General features: G+C 64.6%; 1 protein-coding gene across 3 annotated transcripts in view; it reads left to right on the forward strand.

The window, feature by feature from the left end:
- The window catches only part of ABR (ABR activator of RhoGEF and GTPase), a 29162-nt gene that overhangs the window by 3055 nt on the left and 8844 nt on the right, over positions 1-17263 (forward strand). The window contains exons 2-16 of one of the 3 annotated variants that reach the window (XM_059487053.1): positions 1429-1613; positions 6245-6349; positions 6809-6994; positions 7363-7470; positions 8041-8101; positions 10461-10513; positions 10643-10783; positions 11077-11198; positions 11305-11470; positions 11943-12065; positions 12148-12223; positions 12359-12463; positions 12903-12977; positions 13113-13210; positions 13322-13453. In XM_059487053.1, coding sequence (XP_059343036.1) covers positions 1429-1613; positions 6245-6349; positions 6809-6994; positions 7363-7470; positions 8041-8101; positions 10461-10513; positions 10643-10783; positions 11077-11198; positions 11305-11470; positions 11943-12065; positions 12148-12223; positions 12359-12463; positions 12903-12977; positions 13113-13210; positions 13322-13453 — 1736 coding nt within the window. Of the gene's footprint in view, positions 1-1428; positions 1614-4299; positions 4618-6244; positions 6350-6808; positions 6995-7362; positions 7471-8040; positions 8102-10460; positions 10514-10642; positions 10784-11076; positions 11199-11304; positions 11471-11942; positions 12066-12147; positions 12224-12358; positions 12464-12902; positions 12978-13112; positions 13211-13321; positions 13454-16388; positions 16580-17263 lie in introns of those variants that run through there. The other 2 variants (XM_059487054.1, XM_059487056.1) reach the window with 2 other exon arrangements.

Here is a 17263-nt window from a genome sequence, read left to right on the forward strand (position 1 = left end):
CCGCTCAGCTCCTGGGTTGGAGGTGGGCTGTGGTGCCCCACTGAGGGATTGTCATCAGCTGATTGCTAAAGAAATAATGTCTAAGAGGGGCTCCGGTGTGCTGGCAGAGATGGGGTGCATCTGGCCCATGTCACAGCTCTCCTCCAACCCCTCTCAGGTGCAGGATGGGACTCTCCATCCATCCCTCCCCACTGGCACTGGCTCCTGGCCTGAGCACTCTTTGATTTAAAGATTTATCCACTTTCCCCAGGAAGCAGGATGTAATATTAATGTGCTGAGTGGTGTTGGTGGGAGCCAGGGGAGTCCTTGTCCAGCATGGCCCTGGGGACATGGAGTGGCAGCGGTGTGGGGTTTGGTCTGGGCTGGCTGCTCTGACCCCAGCACACCCCGCTGTGCCCAGGTTATCAGCTGGGCTCTTATCTGGGCTCTCCCCAGTGTCTGTGCCCAGGAACCCTGTGGGGATGTGGCTTCCATGGGGCTGCTGGATGGGAGGGGAGCAAGGGGGCGGTGTTGGACGGGCGCCCTCCCTCTCTGGGGGCTGCCGAGGGGCTCCTGGCCGCTGCCTTGGGGTGGGGGGTGCCGGGTGCACCCCCGGCCGGCCCTGCCGCAGCCGGGCTCCCTTCCCCCTCCCCTTTGTCGGCATCTCGGGGCTGCTGCAGCCGCCACCGAGCCGCTGCCGTTCCCATGGAAACGGGTTCGGATGTACCCCGGCCCCAGGGCCCCTCTGCAGACATCCCCCCCTCGCCTCCCCCTTGGGGCTCTGTGTCCCCAAAATGCCTCCCCCAGGCCTTGGGTGATGGGGGGCTGTGGGGCAGCGTGGGGCACCCACAAATGGGTGCTGTTCTGGCGGGGGGCCTCATTTCCAGTGCAGGATTCATTTCCCCCACTCTGTCCCCCATCGGGGTGGGAATGCCCAATTCACCCCGCGGGGGTGGCACTGCCCCCCGAGCTGGGCATCCTGGCATTTCCAGCCCCGAGGAGTGTGGGCATGGTCAAACGAGGAGGATGCGGCCGTGGGTGCCAGCCCAGCTCGTCTGTCCCCGGGGATGGCACAGGGATGGCACAGGGATGTGGCCGGCGGGCAGGCAGGGCACAGCCACTTGCACGGGGCCGCAGCGTCTGGCAGAGCAGCTGTCCCTGCGCAGACGGGGCCGCCGGGCCTCTCGGTTCAGTTAATTATTCAAATATAGGGAAGTGTGTCGAGCAGAGGATGCCTGCGGGGCCGGGGATGCTCGCTGTGATCTCTGATGTCTCCGTGCCTGCTCGGCTGAGCAGGCGGCGGGGCTGGCCCGGGCTGGCCCTGAGCGGCCCTGGGGCTCGGGGTCAGCTGCCCGTGGGTCAGCACAGCCTGGGCTGGGTGGCCGCGGTGCCACCCGGTGTCCCCGAGCCGTGCCCGGATCTCACGGCCGCCCTCTCTCACCCCGGCAGACTTCAACTATGGCGCGGACGAGTACGACGCCGAGGGCAACGAGGAGCCCAAGGCGCTGCCGGAGGGCTCGGAAACCATGCCCTACATCGATGAGTCGCCCACCATGTCCCCCCAGCTCAGCGCCCGCGGCCAGGACAGCGGGGACGGTGTGTCACCCACGCCCGCCGATGGCCTCGGCACAGGGGTAGGTGCTGGGGGCTCGGGGGTCTCGGTGCCAGCGGTGTTTGTGGTCTCTGTTGCTGCTCTGACCTGGGCACTGTGCCCAACAGCCCAGTTTCTGCCGGCCGGGGCAGTCTGGGCTCCGGGGAGCGGCAGTTCGGGGGATGCCGTGCCCGTGGGACAGGCTGTGTCCCTGTCCCGCCGAGACAGAGCCGGGATGGGATGCGCTGGCCGGGGAGCGGGTTCTGGGATGGGCGTGCTGGAAATGGGGAGTGCCGGGTCCCCATCCCCGGGAGCCCTTGGGGACAGGGAGCAGGAATTGCCGGGTCCTCATCTCTCGGAGCCCTTGGGGACAGGGCACAGGAATTGCCGGGTCCCCATCCCTAGGAGCCCTTGGGGACAGGGAGCAGGAATTGCCGGGTCCCCATCTCCCGGAGCCCTTGGGGACAGGAATTGCCGGGTCCCCATCCCCGGGAGCCCTTGGGGACAGGAATTGCCGGGTCCCCATCTCCTGGAGCCCTTGGGGACAGGAATTGCCGGGTCCCCATCCCCGGGAGCCCTTGGGGACAGGAATTGCCGGGTCCCCATCTCCCGGAGCCCTTGGGGACAGGGCCAGCGGCTCCGCCGGGCTGCCGGCTCCATCTAGTGGCACTCGGGGACCAGGCACCAGCAGGGCTGGGGACACAAGGTGCCCCCCTCGCTTAAATGTAACTCCTGCTGTTCGCAGCGCATCCTCGGGAAGCGCTCTGGTTTTCCGAAAGAGGAGGAATGCCCGGAGAGCTGCGCGGGGCGGGATCCAAAGGGAAAAAAAGTGTTTGTTTTTTATCCAGAATGAAAGTTTCCATAAAGCTCGGGAGCGGTGGGGTCCAGGCAGGAGCTTTGGCCCCTCGGGGTTAATGCGGGGAGCAACCGCACGGCCCCGGGCTGGGGGATCCCCGGGCGCTGCCGCTGCCCGCGCCGGGAAAAGTGAAGTTTTGTTTTTGTCAAGGAAAGAGTTAAGCTCCTGACCCGGATGCTGAGACAGAAGAGGGAGAGGTGTGGCTTCCTCCCCAGGGTCGCCCTGCGCAGCATCGCCGTCCCAGCGCCCCTGGGGAGGGAGAGGAGGGTGCTGCCCTCTGCCACCGCCTCCCGGGCTGGCTCTGAACCACTCGGGCTCCCTGAGCCCCCAGCACAGCCCTTGGAGCCCACGCTGGCACTCGGTGCTGGGCTCTGGCCCCGAGGCCGGCAGGGACAGCAGAGGCTGGCTCTGGGGACAGGGCTGGGGGGAGATGCTGCAGAGAGGTGTCCTTGAGGGCACGGTGGGTCTGGGCACAGGCAGGGACATTGACTTGGTTGTGACAAACAGGATTGGGAAGTGGTGGAGGCCGGTGCCAGCTCTGCCTCCCTCTCTTTATCTGGAGCTGCTCGTGCTGGGGCTTGGCAGAGCTCCCTCCAATGCCGGCACAGTGTGTGCAGCCCTGCGAGGGGCACAGGCTTGTGCTTGTGTGGCACAGGGTGCCAGGTTCAGCCCACTGCTCTCCTGCAGGGAGGCAGGACTGGTGGCACTGCCTTTGTGAGGGCTGGTTTGAGGAGGTTTCTGCTGGGGCATCTCGTCCTGCAGGCTCCTGGGCCAGCTGTAACCATGTCTGGGGCCTGTGACTGCTGCGTGCAGACGCATCTTAACCCTCCCCATCCCACTGTGGGATGCGGTTGTGGTGTGGAGTTGGTGTCCCAGCCCCTGCTTGGGTGCTGCTGGGTTTGGCACTGTGGGCAGCATTCCCCTGGACAGGGACCATTCCCCACTCTGGGACCTGGCCATGTTGGGCAGGGTTGTGGTGCAAAGCCTGAGCTGTGGCATGGACACAGGGCTGGACACGGACTCTGGAAAGTCCCTGTGTCCCCACATCTCACAGCAGGAGTTTGTTGCAGGCTCAGATGGGTGCAGGGAGAAGAGATGGCTCCTGTGGGCAGAGCACATGCAGCCACCGGTTCCCCTTTTGCTTCTCAGGAGCCCGGGGGAAACTGCTGAAGCAGCTCTTGCATGAGTGTCCCCTCCTCCAGCCTGCTCTTGCCTTGTTCGCCGAGGCCCTCAGTGTCCCTCACAAGCGTCACAGCAGCGCTGCTGTCCCCGTGTCCCGCTGCTGTCCCCGTGTCCCGCTGCCCCGGGGCTCAGCGCTGAGGTGCCAGCCGGTGTGGCAGGTCTGTGTGAACGCACCCGGCTCGGCTCGGTGACACTGCCCCGAGTCCCCTCTGGGGCACGGAGAGCTCTGATCCCTTCTGGAGGTGCCCAGCCGGGTCCCCGTGTGGCACTGGGTGATGCTGCCCCCTCCAAGCTCACTTCTCGCTGGCGGCGAGGTTCTGCTGCTCCTTCCCACGGGACTCGGGGGTCCAGAGGGGGATGCTCTCCCTCTGCCGGGGTGGGGCTGGCAGGGGTCCCCTCCACGCGGCTCCTGCCGGAGCCACCTTGGCGGAGCCCACGGGGACGGCTCAGCGCTCGCCCCAGCCTTGCCCACGGGGCGGCGGAGCGGCCCCACCTCCGTAGCCGGGAGAGCATTTCCTGTAGGAGCGCAGGGCGGAGCGGCGGGGCCGGCTGGGGCTGGGGCTGGGGCTCTGGGGCTCTGGGGCTGGGGCAGCGGCCCCTGCAGCGCCCGCGGCCCCGGGGCCGAGCGGAGCCGAGCCGGGAGCGGGGCCGGCCCTGCGCTCGCAGCGCTGCCGAGCCCGCAGCCGCCGCCGTGAGCGCCCGGGCCGGCCGGGACTGGACGGGGAGGCCGGAGCTGGGTCAGGCTGGAGCAGCACCGGGGATCCCATAATGGCTCCTTTCATCCCGCGCTGGTGGCCGGCGTCCAGGGCTGAGTCAGGCTGGGACAGCCCGGCCGCCTGAGCGCCTTGCCCGGAGCCTTGTGGGGTGCCCTGTGCGCCCCGCTGCCCGGCCGGCCATGGAGGAGGAAGAGGAGGCCATAGGGTACCTGGATAAAGTGCTGGAGGATGAAGATGACTCTGAGCCGGGAACCCCCACCAGCCCCGTGTCTCCGTTTTCGGCTGGCGACAAGGTGGGCAGCGGGGGGACCCTGCCCGTGCTGGGCACTGGGTGTGGGGACGAGGGGCATTTCGCTGGTGCTGGTGATGTTGGCACGGCCCCTGGGGCGATGCGGTGGGTGCTGGCGGGGGGCAGAGCTGGCAGCGGCGGGAGCATCACTGCGGCCCCACCACAGCCCCAGGGCTGCCTGTGCCAGGGCACGGGACACGGCTGTGCCAGGCTCCAGGTGTGGGGGGCTCAGCGTGGGGTGAGCACCCAGCTGTGCTTCCAGGGGGAGCAGAGCCACACGTGCTGCGGGGTGGGAGCTGAGGGGCTCAGCAGAGCGGCACCGGATGCTCAGGAAGGGGCTGGTTTTACACTCTGACCGCTGCTCGGCTATTGGCCGATTCCCCCACTCGGCCACCAGAAACCCCTAAACAGCCCCAAAACAGAGCCGGGGGGCGACCCCTGTGCTGGCAGGTGCAGCTCAGCATCCCTCTCATGCCCACCCTCATGCCAGGGTGCCTGGGTGCTGGAAGAGGGCTCTGGCCCTGCTCTTCCTGGGGTCTCCTGCATGGGGCAGCCACAAGGCCCTGGCTTGTGTCGCTCCTCTGGGTCACGGGGGTTGACATTGTCCCCGTGGGGTGCGTGGGCCCCGAGCGTGGGTGGGCCCCTTATCTGCTGAGCTCCTGCGCAGGGCCCAGGCTGGGGAAGCAGGAAGAGCCCGTGACTAATCTGTGGCAAAGAGCCCACGAGCTCCTGGTGAATAAAAGTGGCCCCCCCGCTCACCCTCCTGCTGCTCTGTCACCGTGGCCCAGCCTCAGTGGGGCAGCCTGGCAGGGGGGACACTCTGTTGTCACAGCAGCCCCCAGGGCTGGCTGATGGGCACTGGAGTGGGGCAGAGAGATGCTGATCCTGATCCATGCCCACCTCGGGGCTGTGCACAACAGCCAGGGCTGGCATGGGCAGAGGTGAGACATGACCAATGTCCCCCCCAAACCATCCTGAAGGGCCCAGAGTGATGCCCCCATGGCTCTGCTTGGCCCCTGTCTGGGAGGCAAAGCCTGGTCTCAAGTGTGATTTTTAGGAGGAGATGCCAAGACGTGACCAAGGATGGTCCAGGGGCTGGGGTGTCCATGCCTGGGCACTGGCAGAGCCTCGCTGAGGGTCCCAGAGCCCCCCCAGCCCTGCCATGAGGGTCACACCACAGGAACATCAGTGCTGCAGCAGACTTGGGTGCTGGGCCGTGCCCCGGTGCCCCTGGGCAGTGCCTGCTGGGGTGGCACTTCCCAAGGGAAACCTCAGCCGAGGGAAAGGGTGGTGCCACGTCACGTGGGAGCCCATCCAGTGCCAAGCATGATTTCACTGGGCGTCTCTGGACTCTGCCCTGGGAGAGTCCTGCCATGCCGTGCGCCATCCTGGAGCGCTGCCAGCGGCACCGGGCCTGTGGCCAGCCCGGAGCAGGGAGGGGACAGCAGCCAGCACAGCTCGTGGCTTTCCCAGCTGGCTCCAGACGGGCTCTGCTGCCCACCGGGCACAGCCCAGGCCTTGCCACGGAGCTCCCCCGGCACTGGCAGGGATTTGTGCCCAACCTGGTGGGATGAGGGGTCTCCTCCTGTGCCACTTGCTGGCTCAGCCAGGCTCCTTGCTGTGTTATGCAGGGCGAGCGGGATGCTGGCAAAGGCCTGGAGATGCGGAAGTTGGTGCTCTCCGGTTTCCTGGCCAGCGAGGAGATCTACATCAACCAGCTGGAGGCCCTCTTGTTGGTGAGCACAGCCCCTCCAGGGATGGATGGATGGATGGATGGATGGATGGATGGATGGATGGATGGATGGATGGATGGATGGATGGAGTCATTTTTTCCTGGGTGCCTTCCCCCAGCCACATCAGCCTGAGTGGGAGCAAAGCTCCAGGAGTCACACCAGGCCCAGCTTTGCTCTGGCTACCCCCATCTCACCTCCCCTGCTGCCCATGTCCCTTTTGGGGACATATTTGTAGCCTGTTTCCTCCTGTGGCCTTGCTGACCTTCATGGCGAGACGCTGTTGCACAACACGGGGTCACTGCCACTGCGGGGAAGCCCGAGGATGCACCAGCCTGGAGTGCCCCGGTCCAGCTGCCAGCCTTGGTCCCTCTGTCCTGGGCAGCCCTCGCTGCCAGCTCAGATCCTCCTCACCCCCAGTGTTCTCTTCTTAGCCCTCATCTCAGGCTCTCCCTCCTTTGGCAGCCCATGAAGCCACTGAAGGCCACGGCCACCACGTCGCAGCCTGTCCTCACCCTCCAGCAGATCGAGACCATTTTCTACAAGATCCAGGATATCTATGAGATCCACAAGGAGTTCTACGACAGCCTGTGCCCGAAGGTGCAGCAGTGGGACAGCAATGTCACCATGGGCCACCTCTTCCAGAAGCTGGTACGCACCTTCCCTGGGTCTTGCTCCACTGGGAAGAGGAGCAGGGCTGGAGTTGTGATGCCCACAGGGGCTGTGCCCATGGATGCCATGACCGTGCTGGGGAGAGGAGAAGGAGAGGCCAGGTTGAAGGGCTGTAGCTTCAGCTTCTGCTGTCCGGGCACTTGTTATCTCCCTGCTGGATTTTGGAGGTTTTTTGGAGGCACAGGCTGGGCAGGAGCTCCACCGTCCTGCCCTGAGCAGGAGCCAAGCTGTCTGAGTGTCCTGCCAGGAGGGGACAGCTCTGGGCAGTGTCACCTCAAGGGCTGCCTTGGGTGCTGTGGGGGGCTTCAGCTCCCTGCTGGTGCCTGGCTAACCCCCACTCCCCACAGGCCAGCCAGCTGGGCGTCTACAAGGCCTTTGTGGATAACTACAAAATCGCTTTGGAGACGGCAGAGAAGTGCAGCCAGAGCAACTACCAGTTCCAGAAGATCTCAGAGGTGAGCTGGGATGGGGCTGTGCCAGTGGGACAGGGCTGGGACAGGGCTGTCCCTGCACAGGGCAGAGAACACTGAGCTGACTGTGTCTGCCCTTTGGAGATGCTCTCCCTGCCCTGGGGACTTGCAGGGACTGTCCCCGAGGGCTGGGCCACTGGGGGCTCTGCTCTTTTGGGCATTGCAGGAGGTTGTCCCCACCTTGTGCAAGCTCAGGTTGGGCTCAGCCTGTGCTGTCATCAGTGCTGAGCACCTGTGGCTCCTTCCTGCTGCCTGGAGCTCCATGCCTGGATCCTCTTTAGAAATTGGGACCTCCATGGCTACAACCTGGGCTCCCTGCTCCTGTTCAGCTCCGTGGCCTCACCACCATGTCCCAGCTGCTGGGCACAGCCTGAGCTGCTCCCAGCCAGGCAGGGACCCACCCTCCTTCACCCAGCACCCGTGTGTGCCCTCCAGCACGGCCAGGCTGGGGCCAGGGGGTGCAGGAGGGGTTGGGGGGTCCCCATGACCTTGAGCCACGACCTTGCCCCCACCCCAGCTCCCACGGGCTCTGCTGATGGGGCTTTCCCTCCCTAGGAGCTGAAGGTGAAGGGCCCCAAGGACTCCAAGGAGAGCCACACGTCCGTCACCATGGAGGGTACGGGGGACGCGGGGAGAGGGATTCGGGGAGGGGGACGCAGCCTTTTGTGTGCGCGGGTGAATTTCCGAGCCCTTTGTGTGCCTGGAGCCGGCAGGAAGGGGAGGGGAGGGAGGGGGTCACAGGCGGCTCTTTGGGATGCGGGGGGCGTGCGGCAGCCCCCAGCCCCTGCCCAGCGCTCCTCCCCGTGCGGAGCGGCCGGAGCGGTGCCGCAGCCGGGCTGAGCTGCTGCGATGGCTGCGCGGGGCCGGGGCTGCCATGGAAATCCTCCTCATTGTCCGGCTCTGCTGTAACTGCACCTACGGTGAGCCCGGGGGGGCGGCTCCGTTTTGGGGGGTCGGTAAGGAGCGGTGCCGTCGGGGGGTGGAGGCTGCGGTCGTGCTCTGCAGGATGAAGTTGGGAGCGTCTTTGTTCCAGGCTCGGTTGAATCATTCTTGGCTCCGGCACACGCAGCCACGCGCTCGCTGTCCCCGCCGGGCATGGATATGGATGGTGCCGCTGATGGGACACAGGGAGCTGCGGTGGGCGGGGGGTGCTGGGCTGGGGGAGCCCCCTCCCGTGCCGGGCTGTGCTGTGGGGATGGTGATGGGGAGGGGTCTCCGTTTGCCCCGGCATCGTGGGGTGGAATGTCCAGCTCTCCGTGGCTGGGAGGAGACGCACTGCCTCTGCTGCCTGTGGGTCCCAGGATGGCAGGGCTGTGGGCACAGGGAGCCCCTTGCTCCTCTGCTGTGCTGGGACCACCCCTCCAGCGGCTCCCCGGAGCTCTGTGTGTGTCCGTAGTGATTGTAGCAGGAGGGTCCATCCTTCCTGATGGTGGAAAATGGGGGGCACCCTGCCTGTCACCTCTATCCCAGAGCAGGGTTCTGGCTGCCTGTCACGGGGACCAGGCTCTTGTTTCACCCTCTGGCATGGAGCTGTGGGGTGCAGCCTCTGGATGTCTGCCTGTGGGGGATACAGGGCTTAGGGATGTCCCTGCAGGGGCTTGGGGGATTTGGGTGTCACTGCAGGCACTGTGCTTGCTGTGGCAAAGGCTGCCTTGGGGATGGCCAGGGGTTCAGCCTGGCATTGTCACCTCCTGAACAGAGACCCCCTGCCCACCCTGTCTCAGTGCTGGGGGCCACGAGCCAGCCCCCTCTGGGATCACAGGGATGGGAGCCCCCCATGAGTCAGCCCAGGGTGAGGAGGTGGCAGCTTTCCCTCCTCTGCCATGGCCCAAATCTGTCTGCTCTCGGCCCTGGCAGTTTGGGGAAGTGCTCCAAAGGGAAGGGAAACCCCAGAGGCATCAGCAGCCTGAGGAGACATGAATGTGGCCAGGCACGGGGAGCAGCACTGTGAGTGGGCTCTGTGCCTTTGCCTGCCCAGAGAGGTGGGCAGGAGGAGAAGGGTCTGTCTGCTTCCACTGAAATGTGCCTCTGAAGAGCCTCTGGGGCTGTTTCCTACTGGGAGGGCGTGTGGCAGGAGAAAGGGGGTGTCTGTACCCCCTGTGTGTGTTGCGTGGTTGTGTGTGAGGCAGCTCTGCCCTGGCTGGAGCCCCACAGGCAGTCAGGGGGGCTGCAGGCAGGGACACGGGGCAGGGCTGTGGGGCTGAAGCCTCAGTGTTCTCTGTAGGTGGGGATTTTGCTGCTGCTGGAGCAGCCGGGGCCCCCTTTGCACCCAGGGCTGCCTGGGGTGGTGCAGAGGGATGGGTACAGCGTGTCCTGTGGGGTGGCAGAGCTTGGTGAGAGACGGGACCCAGCTCTGAGCAAAAAGGGAAACTGAAAAAGCTGCTGAGGGTGAGGAACGGCTCTTCCGCTCCCCAGCCACCGCACAGCACAGCGAGTGTGGGTGCAGCCCTCCGGGGGGAGGCCCTGCCCTCAGAGGGCTGTCCCAGCCCTGTGTGCCACAGGTGGAGTGGGACATCCTGAACCCACCGCCCAGGACCGCACACCGGCCTGGCTGGGGCTCCTGGTGCCCCCAGCACAGCAGGACACGGGGCTGTGGCAGTGCCACGACGTGGGGCTGTGGCAGTGCCAGGACGCGGGGCTGTGGCAGTGCCAGGACAGGGGGCTGTGGCAGTGCCAGGACGCGGGGCTGTGGCAGTGCCACGACGTGGGGCTGTGGCAGTGCCAGGACGCGGGGCTGTGGCAGTGCCAGGACATGGGGCTGTGGCAGTGCCAGGACACGGGGCTGTGGCAGTGCTGGCTCCCCCCTGCTCCTAGCACTACCACCATTGTCCAGCTGTGCAGGACAGAGCTCAGATGCTTGCCCTGAGCACCTGGGCTCCCCTCCTTGCCCCTGTGCTGTCTGTGGCAGGTGGGAGAGGGGCCAGGGCTCCTCTGTGTGTCACAGGTGGCTGCTGACACTTTGTCTCTCCCCTCAGCGCTGCTGTACAAACCCATCGACCGGGTGACACGGAGCACCCTCGTCCTGCACGTGAGTGTGACACCAGGGCCACCACAGGGGTGGTGGTGGCTTCTGTCTCTGCTGCTCCTGGGGAGTGCTGATGAGGGGTCTCCAGGCTGGGTGATTTTGAACTGCTCACCTGTGCCTGTCTCCTTCCAGGATCTCCTCAAGCACACCCCAGCTGACCACCCTGACTACCCACTGCTCCAGGACGCCCTGCGCATCTCCCAGAACTTCCTCTCCAGCATCAATGAGGACATCGACCCCCGGAGGACAGCGGTCACCACCCCCAAGGGCGAGGTGAGCCTGTGGGGTGGCCAGTGCCTGGGCACAGGGTGAGGCCTGAGCCCTCTGCCAGACCCCTGCCCTGAAGAGCTCCTTAGTGCCTGGGTAGGAGTTGGAGGGGCTCCTCCAGATACAGTTCCAGGTACAAGATTAGGGCTCTACCTAGTCCTTGCTGGACATAGAGGACATGGACCTCCCCATGCTCCTGGTGGCTGAGCCACAGAGAGGGACAGGATTGTCAGCCTTTCCCCATGGATTGCTGCCCTTTGCTCCCTGCCTGCTCTCATGGCAGCCCCTCTGTCCCACAGACCCGGCAGCTTGTCAAGGATGGCTTCCTGGTGGAGCTGTCGGAGGGCTCAAGGAAGCTGCGGCACGTCTTCCTCTTCACCGACGTGCTGCTCTGTGCCAAGCTGAAGAAGACAGCAGTGGGGTAAGGGGGGCACTGGGCACTGTGCCACAACCCCCTGCCCCTCATTGGGGTGGGAGGTGTGCCTGGGAGGGGTCAGGTGTCAGTCAGCACCGTGCCCTGGCTGCAGGAAGCACCAGCAGTACGACTGCAAGTGGTACGTGCCCCTGGCCGACCTGGTGTTCCCCTCGCCGGAGGAGTCGGAGCACTGCCCGCAGGTGCACGTCATCCCCGACCACGAGCTGGAGGACATGAAGATGAAGATCTCAGCCATCAAGAGCGAGGTGCAGAAGGAGGTGAGAGACGGTGTTCACAGGGGTCCGAGGATGAGGGAAGAGATGAGGATCTGACTCCATGTTTCAGAAGGCTTGATTTATTATTTTATGGTATATATTATATTAAAATGATACTAAAAGAATAGAAAGATTTCATCAGAAGGCTAGCTAAGAATAGAAAAAGAAGGAATGATAACAAAGGCTTGTGGCTCAGACAGAGAGTCCAAGCCAGCTCACTTTGATTGGCCATTAATTAGCAACATCCACATGAGACCAATCACAGATGCACCTGTTGCATTTCACAGCAGCAGATAACCATTGTTTACATTTTGTTCCTGAGGCCTCTCAGCTTCTCAGGAGGAAAAATACTAAGGAAAGGATTTTTCATAAAAGACGTCTGTGACAGGTGTGGGACTTGTTCTTGGGGTGGGTGCCTTGCTCTGGGTCAGGGATGGGGCACCTCTGGAAGGTCCCCTCTGCTCCCCATCTGCAGAAAGCCAACAAGGGGCAGAGCCGCGCCATCGAGCGCCTCAAGAAGAAGATGTTTGAGAACGAATTCTGGCTGCTGCTCAACTCCCCTGCCATTCCCTTCCGCATCCACAACCGCAACGGGAAGGTGAGGAGGGCGGGCTGGGGCTGGGGCTGGGGCTGGGCTCAGCCCTGCCTGCACGCAGCCTGCCACATCTCCTCTCTTACAGAGCTACCTCTTCCTGCTCTCCTCCGACTACGAGCGGTCCGAGTGGAGGGAGGCCATCCAGAGACTGCAGAAAAAGGGTGAGTTTGGGGCTGCTGGCCCTCCTGGGGCTCCTGGTCACCCCAGAAACCCTATAGGATCCCAGCCTCTATGGGATCTCCAGTCTCTATGACCAGCACTGGCTGCGTCCCTCTGAAGATTCTGTCCTCTCCCAGACCTCCAGGCCTTTGTCCTGAGCTCAGTGGAGCTGCAGGTGCTCACGGGATCCTGCTTCAAGCTGCGCACCGTCCACAACATCCCCGTCACCAGCAACAAGGACGGTGAGCGGCCGCTGGGTCCTGCTGTGCTCGGGGTGATGCTGGCAGCACTGCGGGGTCCCTGAGCTGGAGCGGGGACTCTGCTGTGCCGGGGACAGCTTCCCACCAGGTGGCACTGCTGGAGCAGCGTCGGGCTGCCAGGCTGAGCAATCCCAGCTGCAGCTTTTGGGCTCTCGCCATCCCACACCATGGGCTGGGCAGGGGCAGTGTGCCCAGGGTGAGACCCAGCCAGCCCCACTGGGAACATCCCCAGGGCTGTTCAGAGCAGGAGAGCTTGGGGTGTGTGTCAGTGGGGGATACAGCACTTAGGGATGTCCCTGCAAGGGATTGGGTGATTTGGGTATCACTGCAGGCACTCTGCTTGCTGTGGCAAAGGTGGCAAAGGCTGCCTTGGGGTTGGCCAGCCTCAGGCCCTGACACAGCCCCTGCTCTCCTGCCACAGATGACGAGTCCCCAGGGCTTTATGGGTTCCTGCACGTCATCGTCCACTCTGCCAAGGGCTTCAAGCAGTCAGCCAGTAAGTGTGGTGCCCACCCAGCTTGGAGGGGCTCAGAAGAGTTGGGGTCCAGCACGTGGCCCTGCTCTGCCCACCGTGGTGCCCTGGCAGATGGTGGGGGTGTTCTGGGGTGCTGAGCTATGTCTGCTCCCCCAGATCTCTACTGCACACTGGAGGTGGACTCCTTTGGCTACTTTGTCAGCAAAGCCAAGACCAGGGTGTTCCGGGACACCACGGAGCCGCAGTGGAACGAGGTGAGGGAGGGTGGCCTGCAGGGAGGGGCTGTGCTCCCCATTTCCCCATTTCCCCAGTTCTGGAGCTGCTCTGGGGTGCTGGGGTTGAGCCACCCTCCCTCTACACCCCAGGAGTTTGAGATTGAGCTGGAGGGCTCCCAGTCCCTGCGCATCCTCTGCTACGAGAAGTGCTACGACAAGACCAAACTCAACAAGGACAACAACGAAATTGTGGACAAGATCATGGGCAAGGGGCAGATCCAGGTATGCTCTGGGGCTCTTGGGCATCCTCTCACCCAAAGGGGGACTCCCTAGGGCCTGGCATCTGGGCTGGGAGGGTTGTCCTGGGGTGATGCCTGGGGTGGGCAGCTCTGCATTTGGGAGCACGGTACAGCAATTGTGGGGTTGAAGGCAGTGAGGTGGGTGGGCATCAGGCATGGGGATGATGGTCTTGGGGCACAGTGGCTGCAGGAGAAGGTGGGACAAAGTGAGAAGGGCCTTTGTGGAGGTGGCAAAGCCAGACCTTCCTGCAGAGGTGCATCCAGCCCCAGCTGGGCTGGAAGTGTTTCTGTTCTGCTGTTCTCTGTGCTGTGGCCCCGGGGGGCTGCAGGGAAGGGTTGGCAGCTGCCCTGGGGAGGGCTCTGCATGTGCAGCCCCCGTCCCTCCTGTGTCTCCCTCTGCCACCATCTGCCTTGTCTGTGCCTCCATCAGCTGCTGTTATGGCAACGGGGGTTTCCAGGGCAATGGCTGAGCTCCTCTGATTGGTGGTTGCCAGGCAGGCAGGATGGAGGCCTGGGCTGCCCTGAGATGCTCCCAGGTGAGCAGGACCAGGAGCATGGAGTGGAGGGCAGGCAGACCCCCAGACCTCCCATTGCCCCTGCAGCCACCTTGGCCAGGCTGCAGGGAAGCCCAGGGCAGGGGAGCACAATTGGGGCTGGGGGTGTCTCTGTGTGTTCCTGGCTGTGCTGGGGACAGGGTCACGCCTGGGACACTTCAAAGGGCCCCTCGTGGCTGCCTGCTCCGTGGGAAAGCAGCTGAGGGCAGGTCCCAGGGGAGCAGAGAGCAGCAGGGAAAGGCTGCAGGGAATGGAGATGCTGTGGGGAAACAGCACTGGAGGGGACACAGGGTGGGAGGAGAGGGCTCAGCTCCACCAGTGGCTTGTCCATACCTGAGATCAGCCCTCTGTTGCCTTCTCCCCCAGGCAGCAGCGCTGTGGGGGTGGCACTGGGCCAAGGGGGACGGCCAGGGCAGGGAAGGGGCTCGTGTCCCGCGGGGATCAGTCCAGCTGCGCTCTCGGAAATAGCCTGGATCAACAAACATGAGTCATGCTGGGAGATGCGGGGGTCGGGACAGGGACAGCACAGCCCGTACCCGCTGTGCACTGTGCAAGAGCGCTGGGGGAAGAGCAGGAAAGAGAGAAGGCCCTGGGGCTGCTTATCCCAAGCAGGGTCTGGATGGGTGGATGGAAGAGCCACAGGGCTGGGGCTGTCCTGGTGTCACCCGAGCCCCAGGGGTGGGCTTGGTGGCAGGGCAGGACAGCTGTGAGCAGCATGGGCAGTGCTGCTGCTGGGGCTGTGGGCTGTAGTCAAGTCCCAGAGCTGCCCCCCTGCCTTGGCCCTGAGGCATTCGGGCAGAAATGCTGCCCTGGATGTTCCTCACCCTGGCTGATCCCTGGGCTCATCATGGGCTGCTGCTGGTTCCACATAGCAGCACTGGCTGCTCAGTGGAAAGCTGTGACTCCTGGCTGGCACTAACCCTGTTTTGTTGTTATTAACCCCATTTTCCAAAGCTGGAATATGCTGTGGTCGGGGCAGGGCTGCCCTGTTTGGCTCGTGTCCCCATGAGGGTCCTGTGTCCCCTGCGGCCCTGCTCTGAGCTGTCCCAGTTGCTCCCAGCAGCTGGGCTGTGTGTGCTGGGTGCTGGCAGGGGTGTGTGCTGCTGTGCCAGGGTGGCAGACGGGTGTTGTCGTGGGCAAAACGGGCTGTGAGTGCTCGTGCCCACATTGCAGGGGACAGAGGCTGGATGTGCCCCCCATGCCCTGGAGGAGAAGGCAGTGGGTGCATGAAGGGGGGCTCAGGACCCCCTTCCTCAGCCCATTTGATGCACGGGGAGATTTGGCTGCTGGAGCAGAGCCTGTGTTGTCATGGGCACGGTGCCTGCTGTGCCCTCAGGGAATAGCTGTCTGTCTGTCTGTCTGTCTGTCGTCTTCCCTGGGCTGGCAGAGTCTCTGGCAGGGGAGATTTGTGATGCTGAGGCACCCCTGACCTGCAGGGAGCCATAGTGACCTGAAGGGACCCCAGGGGCTGCTGAGGGATGGACTGGGGGACACTCAAATCCCCCCAAGCTGCACCTCAGCCTGTCCCTCAGCAGGCAGGGACCCTCCAGGGCTTCCCTGCTCTGCTGGCAGTGGGGCTGACAAGGGTCAGGGTACACAGAGAGGGGACATGGGGGTACCCGGGCATGACAACAGACCCCAAAAGCCTCAGGAGGAGCAGCAGAGCCAGCCTGGCTCCTGCGGGGAGCCGGGAACGCTGCAGCCGCCAGCGGCTGTGCCTCGGGGGCCGCGGCTGCCACTGGGGCTGCGGGGCGGAGAACCGAGAGAGGGAGAACGGCAGGGGGATAAAAACAGCGGAGAACGGCAGGGGGATAACGGGAGGGGATAAAAACAGAGGATAACGGCAGGGGGATAACGGCAGGGGGATAACAACAGTGGAGAACGGGAGAGGGATAACGGGAGGGGATAAAAACAGAGGAAAACGGCAGAGGGATGAAAACAGAGGATCCCGGCGGCGGGGAGCCCGGGCAGCAAAGGGAGAACGGCAAGGGGATAACGGGAGGGGATAACAACAGCGGATAACGGCAGAGGGATAAAAGCAGCGGATAACGGCAGCGGGAGAACGGCAGGGGGATAACAACAGCGGATAACAGCGGATCCCGGCGGCGGTGCCCGGGCAGCCCCCCCAGCGCTCCCGAGCGGCAGGGCGAGGGTTAAACGCGTGGGGGCCGCCGGGGGGTGGCTGCCTTTGAGTCACTTCCTCGCAAGGGGAGGGAGGGAGGGAGGGAGGGAGGGAGGTTTTGGGGCTGCCTCGCCAGCCCGGCGCGCAGCCTGAGGATGAGCCCCGGCCGCTCGCCGCCCCAGCCGGGCTCCCCTGGCCCGGCCCCGCTGACCGCTCGGATGCCGATGCTGCGCTGAGCCACCCGCGGGCACCCTCGTGTCGCCTGCCCGGAGCCGAAGCGATGACGGAGGTGTTGGTGCAGCCCGAGGGAAGCCCCGGTATCGGTACCGGTACCGGGGGCGAGCGCGGCGTGGAGGAGCCCGAGGGGAAGCGAGCCCCGAACACGGGCGCCCGGCTCTGGGGCAGGGTGCGCAGCAAGCTGCTCCGGCAGAAGGTGCTCCGGGTGCGGGGGGCAGTGCTGGGCGCTGGGATGGCTCTGCCGGGCTCTGCTCCGTGCTGTGACCGCTGGGTTTGTGGGGCGGGGGGCGCTGATACGGGGGGCTGCGTTGTTTGTGTGCAGAGTGAGCGCTGCGGGGTCTGTGCGCGGAGCAGGGAGATGTTTGGGTGCTTTGGGAGCTCTCGGATGCTCTTGGCAGCCTGTGAGGTGTTTGTTTTGCTCTTCCCTCTCCCTGTGTGTGCTGGCGGGCTCCCGCAGGCTGAGCTGTTTGCACCGGGGGTCCTGCAGAGCCCCGGGGAGCCCCTGCCCGGCCCCGGAGCTTTTCCAGGGGGCAGCGATGCTCCTGGGCTGGCTGGGGACACTGCCTGCGTCCCCCTCCTGCAGCCCGGGTCCATCCAGGCTTTCCCAGCTGTGTCGCAGCCACATCAGCCAGAAACACAGAGTGCGGGGATGTGCGACAGAGGAGGGGGACAGCGCCCTTGCAGGCTGTCCCAAAAGCCCCACGGGGCACTCTGGGGGTTTCCCTCGGTGCAGTCCCCCTGCCCAGCCTGGTTTGGCTCTGTGTGTGTGTGTGTGTATGACGCAGCTGCATTAACCTCGATTCAGTGCCGAGCCCAGGGGATTAAGGGGCAGCAGGGCTCTCTGGGGAGGCTGCCCGGCCGCTGCTGCTGGCTCACAGCA

Source organism: Ammospiza nelsoni, chromosome 21 (assembly GCF_027579445.1).
Source record: "Ammospiza nelsoni isolate bAmmNel1 chromosome 21, bAmmNel1.pri, whole genome shotgun sequence".
In the NCBI taxonomy this organism is placed as follows: domain Eukaryota; kingdom Metazoa; phylum Chordata; class Aves; order Passeriformes; family Passerellidae; genus Ammospiza; species Ammospiza nelsoni.